The sequence below is a fragment of the Propithecus coquereli genome, unplaced genomic scaffold (genome assembly GCF_000956105.1).
Source record: "Propithecus coquereli isolate 6110/MARCELLA unplaced genomic scaffold, Pcoq_1.0 Scaffold122, whole genome shotgun sequence".
Taxonomy (NCBI): Eukaryota; Metazoa; Chordata; class Mammalia; order Primates; family Indriidae; genus Propithecus; species Propithecus coquereli.
In genome coordinates, this window is record NW_012136303.1 from 58012 (window position 1) to 66784 (window position 8773).

The 8773-nt window shown below is 51.3% G+C and overlaps 1 protein-coding gene across 1 annotated transcript in view; it reads left to right on the forward strand.

Annotated features, from left to right (window-relative positions):
- Positions 1-2760: 2760 nt before the first annotated feature.
- Positions 2761-8773, forward strand: part of SLA2 (Src-like-adaptor 2) — a 20148-nt gene continuing 14135 nt past the window's right edge. Inside the window, exons 1-4 of the mRNA XM_012665707.1 lie at positions 2761-2776; positions 4073-4199; positions 4559-4645; positions 5321-5424. Of these exons, the coding sequence (XP_012521161.1) occupies positions 2761-2776; positions 4073-4199; positions 4559-4645; positions 5321-5424 (334 nt within the window). The remainder of the gene's footprint in view (positions 2777-4072; positions 4200-4558; positions 4646-5320; positions 5425-8773) is intronic.

Sequence of the window (8773 nt, forward strand, 5' to 3'; positions counted from 1 at the left end):
GTTCCGTGGTGTCAGCCTAGCTCACAGCAACCTCAAACTCCTGGGATCAAGCAATTCTCCTGCCTCAGCCTCCTGAGTAGCTGGGATTATAGGCGTTTGCCACCACACCCGGCTAATTTTTTTTTTCTATTTTTAGCCGCCCAGCTAATTTTTCTATTTTTAGCAGAGACAGGGTCTTGCTCTTGCTCAGGCTGGTCTTGAAATCCTGACCTCAAGCGATCCTCCTGCCTCCGCCTCCTAGAGTCTAAGATAGTGTTCACTAAAACTCCCAGTATTTAGGACAGTTGGACAATTAAAATGTCCTAGAAATTCTAGTATTTTCATGTGAAAACTGTGGCCCAGGTCTGTTTCTTACTCTCCAAAACATCCCACAAATCCTTTCTCAAATCATATCTTGATTTGGTGTTAGGATAATGTATTAGGGTTCTCCAGGGAAACAGAAGCGATAGGAGTGTGTGTGTGTATGTGTGTATGGAGGGAGAGAGGGAAGTTTATTTTGAGGAGTTGACTCACATGATTGTGGAGGCTGCAAGTCTAAAATCTGCAGGGCAGGTTGGAGGCCCAGGGAGAGCTCATGTGGCTGTCCTTAGTCCCATGGCAGTCTGGAGGTAGAATTCCCTTTCTTGAAGGACCTCAGTCCTGTTCTCTTGAGGCCCTCAACTGACTGATTGAGGCCCACTTGCATTATGGAGCGTAATCTGCTTTACTCAGTCTACCTATTTAAATGTTAATCTCATCTAAAAAATATCTTCAGTGCAACATCTAAACTGATATTAGACCAGATATCTGGGTACTGTGGCTTAGGCACAATGATACATAAAATTAACCATCACAGATAAGAAGATGACTCTACTTCATGGTTTATTTACTTAGCTCCCTTGGACAGAGCTTGGGGACATGCACTTTATATGGCTCATGTGCAAACTTTGCTACTGTGACTGGTTAAGTCACCTAAACTCCTCATCGAAAGTTTCTCGTTTGAGGCTGAGCATGGTGGCTCATGCCTATAATCAATCCCAGTGTTTTGAGAAGCTGAAGTGGGAGAGTTGCTTGAGGCCAGGTATTGAAGACTAGACTGGGCAATATAGTGAGACTCCATCTTTTAACAAATTTTTAAAAATTAGGCCAGGCACCGTGGCTCATGCCTATAATCCTAGCACTCTCGGGAGGATTGCCTGAGCTCAGGAGTTCAAGATCAGCCTAAGCAAGACTGAGACCCCCATCTCTACAAAAAATTAGAAAAATTAGCTGAGTGTCATGGTGCATGCCTGTAGTCTCAGCTACTTGGGAGGCTGAAGCAGGAGGATCACGTGAGCCCAGCAGTTGGAGACTGCAGTGAGCTATGATGATGCCATTGTACTCTACTCGGGGTGACAGAGCAAGATTCTGTCTCAAAAAAAAAAAAATTTTTTTTTAAATGAGCCAGGCATGCTGGCATGTACCTATAGTCCCAGCTACTCAGGAGGCTGAGGTGGGAGGATTACTTGAGCCCAGGAGTTCAAGGCTGCAGTGAGCTATGATCGTAAATACTGCACTCCAGCCTGGGCAACAGAGCAAGACCCTAATAATAAAATTAAAAACATTTATTAAGCTTTTCATTTGTAAAGTCGAAATCTCTCCTGAACCATGTGAGAATTAAAGATGTAAAAATCTTAGCACATTGTTTTACTGAGCTGACTAAAAAAGCAATCTTCAGAGAACATGAGAAATTATGTCAATGTGCCTAGAAATATGTAGCAAAGTTTACAGGTGGATATCAGATATCAAGAGTATTGGGCTCAGAATGATTAAATGCCTTAGAGGTAGATCTTGACTAATTAGAACAAGGGTCACTTCGTTCCTATCGCTATTACAGAAAATATTGATCAGCAAACACTTATAAGCCAAAATCAATTCAGAGCAGATTTTTTTACCCCAAATTAGAGTTATTTGGAATCATGAGCAAATTATGCAAAGCAAGGTATTAATCTATCAATACAGTAAACTAGTTTGAAGCAAATTTTTTTTTCTTCTTCCCTGAGATGGAGTCTCACTCTGTTGCCCGGGCTAGAGTGCCATGATGTCAGCCTAGCTCACAGCAACCTCAAACTCCTGGGCTCAAGCAATCCTCCTGCCTTAGCCTCCCGAGTAGCTGGGACTACAGGCATGCACTACCATACTAGGCTAATTTTTTTGTTTCTATTTTTAGTTGCTTGGCTAATATTTTTCTATTTTTAGTAGAGACGGGGTATTGTTCTTGCTCAGGCTGGTCTCAAACACCTGACCTCAAGCAATCCTCCCACCTCAGCCTCCCAGAGTGCTAGGATTACAGGCATCAACCACTGTACCCAACCAAAGCAAATTTTTTCTTTTTTTTTTGTGGTGACAGGGTCTCACTCTATTGCTTGAGCTAGAGCGCAGTGGCATTGTCATAGCTTACTGTAATTTTGAACTCCCAGGCTTAAGTGATCCTCCTGCATCAGCTTTCCAAGTAGCAGGACTACAGGCGTGTGCCACCCACTTGACTTATTTTTGTATTTTTTATAGAGGTGAGGGTCTCACTGTGTTTCTCAGGCTTAAAGCAAATTTTTCTTATACATGTAAGACAAACTTAGATCCAGATTGGGTGCTCTAGAAGGCTGTTTCCTACGTGGTATATCTCCTCAGTCATTCTGCACAGGGCTCCGAGAAGTTAACAAGATCACTCTAAACCAAGCAGCACTTTCAGGAGGAAGGACATGGGCATACAGTTAAACAGGATGAGGAGATGGCAAAGCCAAGATGTCTGGATATTCGGGTGTGGATGGGAGCTGTCCCCAGTCTGAATGGCTGGGGCTTCCTTCCCCAAATCCACATTTCCCTGTTGCCAGCCTCCCCCAGGCCTTGGCCCCTGGGCCCTGCAAGACTCCTGCTGCAGAGGCAGCTGCATCCGTTCAGCCATCTGTTTGCAGAGAGAGGCCCCACAGGAAGAAACCTGGAAACCACACAGACCTCCGCAGTGGTTTCCTCTGGATCTAGCCACAGGCAGCGGTCCCAGGGCCACTCTGAGTCATGCCTGGGGCTGCTCAGGGTGGTGACCACCCCTACAGGTGTGTGGGGCCCTCCCTGTGAGGCCCTCCCTGCTGGGGAGCCTCCATCAGGGTCTACCCCTGGCTCCAGCAGGAGTAGCAGTTTTGGGCAACCCCCTCCATGAGCCATTTGTCCATCCATCTTAAGTCTACTGGGACTCTACCACGTGCCAGGCCATATGACAGGACCTGGGGACACAGCAGTGGGCAAGACAGGCACAGTCCCTGCCTCCAGGCAGATGCTAAACCAATAATGGATCACAGTTGTATTAGATTCTGGTGGCAGTATGTTTTAGGGGACTCTGACCCAGAGTATATGTGGAGGCGGCTAGTCAGGGAAGGGACATTTCAGCCAGGAAGTGAAGGATGACACTGAGTGAGCTAGGCAGAGTGGGGACCATTCGGGGGACAATGCGTGCACCTCAGTGGCTCAGCCCCTGGGGATACAAGGCCAGGGCTTCCAGGAGGGGAAGGGGTCCATCTTATCCGAGAACACCCTCCACAGACTTGCTCTGTTTATTTGAGCATAAGGTATTTCCCTGCACCCTGCGACAGCCAGGCCTGTGCCGCAAAGACAGCTCAGAGGGGAGACCCCTGGGGAGCTCCAGGCTGGGTTCACTGCAGGGCCTCTGTATGACTTGGGACCTGGGACCCAGCTGCTGGCCCTTGCTGAATTTCCAGGCTTCAGAGCTAGTCCACCCAATGTCCATCCCATCAGCACCTTCCAGAAGCTGAGCTCAGGCCTGTGCTGACACCTGCTTAGAGCTGTAGGTTTTAAGTTTTCTGAGAGTAGAAAGCCCTTATATATAAAAGGGCATCGTAGCCAGGAGCCCCACTCCTTTCGCTACCCAAATCCTTTCACTACGGTGACCTCAAGAGCTGTCTGGACACCCCAGGGCTCTGCAAAGCCCTGCTGGAAAAGCCTCAGGTTCCAGGGTGGCGCTCCTGGGAAGCAGATGGGCCTCCTTCGGGGTACCTGCCAGGGGGCTGACAACGGGCACCAGACTCAGGCCAGACTCCTCTAGACCTCACGTCTCTGTCCCTCCATCCAGAAAGAAGCAAGGCCACAGCCGTGGCCCTGGGCAATTTCCCTGCAGGTGGGCAGGCTGAGCTGTCGCTAAGACTGGGGGAGCCGCTGACCATCGTCTCTGAGTAAGTCCGTGGGCACTAGATCCCTGAAGACACACTGATGGGAGAAGGGGCCCGTCCCCCCAGTAGAAAAGCACAAGGCCTTTAGTGAAGCGCTCTACTGTGACCCCGCGCTGGGATTTCTGGTAGCTTGACACACCCACAGGGAGAAGCAGTGTGGCAGGCAGCCTTGAATCCATGCCATCTCCCACCAGCCCCAGCTGGCCCAGGCGGTGCCTGGACTGGCAAGTGCAAGGAAGCCTGGGAAACAGGTGGGACAGGTGGCCGCAGGACCCAGCCTGAGAGGGTCCCTGCAAACCCTGAATGCACGCTTCCCATGGCCTTGGCTCTTCTGAAAGAGGTGCCGCCGCCTCTCTCCCCAGGGGCGGAGACTGGTGGACGGTGCTGTCGGAAGTCTCAGGCAGAGAGTACAACATCCCCAGCGTCCACGTGGCCAAAGTCTCCCACGGGTGAGTTCTCCCCACAGGCCCTCCTGCTTCATGCTCTCTCCTGCTCAAGCATCCCCTTCCGCCAGCCCTGCGGGAAGCACAGCTGGCCACGAGGAGAATCCCAGGCCTGCCCACAACTTGTTCTAGCACAGGTTGGCCTGGGAGACCCCGCCCAGAGGAGGTGCTGGGGGAGCCCCCTAGAGGACCTGCGAGGTCTGGGCTTTGGAGGGTGGCCAGGATCTGGTGGGGAGAACGCTGAGAGGGACCTGCCCGGATGGGAGCAGTCTGCGTAAATGTCTCCAGACGAGAAGACAGGGGACAGCTCTTGGCAAGGCGAAGGCTTGGAAAGGAGAGTGGACGGAATGGGGTGCTGGGGCCTGGGCAGTTACAGAAGAGAGGCTGGGACCACCCTGCCAGAACCCCCCAGGACACTTGGGAATGAGGTTTCCAGGCAGAAAAAGCAGAGATTGACCCCATGAAGATGTCCTCCCAGGCCCCTGAAGCCAGGACCAGGAGGACAAAGCTGGAGAGGGCCTCGGAGACCTGAGGACAGATCTTTGTGGTACAGATAGAACTTTGAGGCCCAGAGAGGGAGGGCCTTGTCAGGATCACATGGGGTGGGGGCGGGGAGGGTCCCAGTAAAGTCCCGCCACACCCCCAGGCTGACCCTGTCCTCCTCTTGTGTTCCTCCTCTAGGTGGCTGTATGAGGGCCTGAGCCGGGAGAAAGCCGAGGAACTGCTGCTGTTACCGGGGAACCCTGGAGGGGCCTTCCTCATCCGAGAGAGCCAGACCAGGAGAGGTGGGTGAGCTCAGCCCCACCCTGTGCCCTCCCTGTGGGAGTCCTCAGGGAAGGAGCCTACAGATCCCCCCAGAGAATAGGCTCTACCTTACCCCTCAGCTGTGCAGTCACTCAGCCAAGACTTCCTGAGCCCCAGCTCCATGCCCAGGCTGTACGGACTGCTTGGGGGAGATGGGGACAGGCTATGAGGGCAGAGGAAGGTGGCTAACTCTGGAGCAATCGAGGGAGGCTTCCTGGAGGAGTGGGCTGTGAGTGGAAGCTTGCAGGATGTTCCTTGGGAGCCCAGGCTGCAAGACACAGTAGTGCTGGGCTGGACCAGTGGGCTGGACTAAGGTGCAAAAAGAAGTTAGGAGAAGAAAGCAAGGCCCCAGCCTGGAGGGCCTTGGCTGCTAGGCTGAGAAGCTTGGGTTTTCTCCCTGAGGCAGTGGGAGTTGTTACTCAGCAGAGAGCCACAGTGAGCGCTGTGTGTGTGTTTTGGGTGGAAACTGAAATGCTGCAATATAGTGACTCTCTAAGTGTGTTCTGTGGGCCACTTGCTCAGACATAGAGCAGTGGATGGAAAGGTCAGTTTGGGGAACACCTAAAATCATATCCTTCTCTGAGAGAATCACAATCCTTGGTACTACAGGACTTCTTAGTGCTTTGCCTTTGTCTACTTGGGCATTTCCCAAACACTTTTATTTTTTAATTATTTTTTAGAGACAGGGTCTCACTCTGTCACCCAGGCTGGAGTGCAGTGGTGTGACCATAGCTTACTGTAACCTTGAACTCCTGGGCTCACGCCATCCTCCTACCTTAGCCCTCCAAGTAGCTGGGACTACAGGCATGCTACCATGCCCGCCTCCCAAACACCTTGAACACAAGAGCTTTTCATCATGCAGCACCTAGTAATATTCACTCGATATTCATTCAAAAAAGTGCTTCTCAAGCACCTACTATGTGGGGAGGCTTCAGGGAGAGAAAGGAGCCTACGGTATGGGCCAGGCCTTAGGCGCCTCTGGTGAGTGAGGTGGGTGTGGTGCTTGCTCTCGGGAAGCCTCCAGCTCACTGGATGCCAGTGTTCCATGGGACACGTTGGGAAACACAGAACTATTTGAGATTTGTATTGACGCCATGGCTTTTCCCTTGAATGCCAAGAGCCAAGGGTGATATGACTTGGGGGTGGGGATAGGAGGCCAAATGTGAAGCGCTGGAGGACCTAGCCTTGGTGTTGGGCAGTCTGGCTATCTGCCACGGTGCTGCCATGGGAGTCTATCAGCAATAGAGCAAAAACCTGCATTTCTAAAAGTGGGTGTAAGGCCAGGCATGGTGGCTCACACCTGTAATCCTAGCACTCTGGGAGGCCCAGTTGGGAGGATCACTTGAGCTCAGGAGTTCGAGACTCAGCCTGAACAAGAGTGAGACCCCATCTCTACTAAAAATAGAAAGAAATTAGCAGGACAACTAAAAATATATAGAAAAAATTAGCCGTGGTGGCGCTTGCCTGTAGTCCCAGGTACTCAGGAGGCTGAGGCAGAAGGATCACTTGAGCCCAGGAGTTTGAGGTTGCTGTGAGCTAGGCTGACGCCACGGCACTCTAGCCAGGGCAACACAGTGAGACTCTGTCTCAAAAAAAAAAGAAGGAGTTCGAGACCAGCCTGAGCAAGAGCGAGACCCCATCTCTACTAAAAATAGAAAAATTAGCCGCGTGTCATGGTGCATGCCTGTAGTCCCAGCTACTTGGGAGGCTGAGGCAGGAGGATCGCTTGAGCCTAGGAGTTTGAGGTTGCAGTGAGCTATGATGATGCCACTGCACTTTAGCTGGGGTGACAGAGTGAGACTCTTGTGTCAAAAAATGAATGAATGGATGAGGTATAAATAGCTCACAGCAGGGATGCAGGCTCAGCCAGGCAACTGGGACTTATAGTCACAGGACTTCCCTACCATGACCAGAGATGATTTCTCCCTCCCCAAGACATGATACGATTCTGATCTCTTGGCAAAATGAGATGTTGACAAAGTCTCTGTGACTTGGTCACAGCTAGAAAACCCATTACAAGTCACCTCATGGGCCGGGCACGGTGCCTCGTGCCTGTAATCCTAGCACTCTGGGAGGCCCAGTTGGGAGGATCACTTGAGGTCAGGAGTTCCAGACCAGCCTGAGCAAGAGCGAGACCCCGTCTCTACTAAAAATAGAAAAATTAGCAGGGTGTGGTGGCATGCCTCCAGCTACTCAGGAGGCTGAGGCAGGAGGATTGCTTGAGCCCAGGAGTTGGAGGTTGCTGTGAGTTGGGCTGACACCACAGTACTCTAGCCTGGGCAACAGAGTGCAACTCTGTCTCAAAAAAAAAACAAAACAAAAAAGAAGTAGAAATTTTTAAAAATTTAAATAAAAAAAATCATCTTATGGCTCTTCCTCTCTCCACCGTACAGATTAAGAAACAGGCCCAAAGAAGGGTAGGAACATGCCACATTGCATATTCATATGGGACTTCTCCTACCTCAGGTGCAGGGCCTTTGCAAGCAAAGCACAAAGTTGATAAAGTCTCTCTCTGATGGCCCTACTTCCCTCTGAGCTGCTGCTGCCAAGTCCCTTAAGGTAGGGGCAAAGAGGGAGGTTGAAGGAGCAGTAGTGCCCACATTCGTGTTAGGCCATTTATTTGTTTTAGAGATCTCGCTTTGTGTCTCAGGCTGGGGTATAGTGGCATATGCCAACTAATTTTTTTGTTTCTTTAGAAATGGGGTCTTGCTATGTTGTCCAAGCTGACCTCAAACTCCAGATGAGCTCGAGCAATCCTCCTGCCTTAGCCTATGGAATAGCGTGTTGGGCTCTGTGTTAGGCGCTCTAAGTGCCTTAAAACACTTCTATTGTCTGCATTTTACAAATGAGAAAACTGAGGCTTAGAGAAGAGAAACAATTTGCCTGGGGACACTGAGCTAAGTTCAGAGGTAGGATTCAAACCCAGCCAAGGTTCATCTCCAGGCACCCAAGAAAGGCCCACGTGGGTCAATAAGGTTGGATCCACAGGCACAGTGACAGGCTAGGGAGGAGGTATCCTGGAGTGAGGACAGACCTGGTGCCTGCCCTGACCTGGACTATGACGGGCTATGCAGGTCCTTTTTCCTCCACCTCAGTCCTCCCTCCTAGGGCCCCTCCAGCTTGTCTTTGCCTCTCCTCCCCTTCCCTCGGGAGCTTCCTGGGGCACCCTTCCCCAACCCTTCCTGCTATTTTCCAGATGGCATCAGCACCCTCCACCCTCACACCCATGGACTGGCTGGCGGGGAGGGGGCAGCCCAAGTGCAGCCACTGCAAACAGGAAACCACAGCGGTGGTGCTGAGTGGGACAGGGCCCCACTGCAGACCTGACCC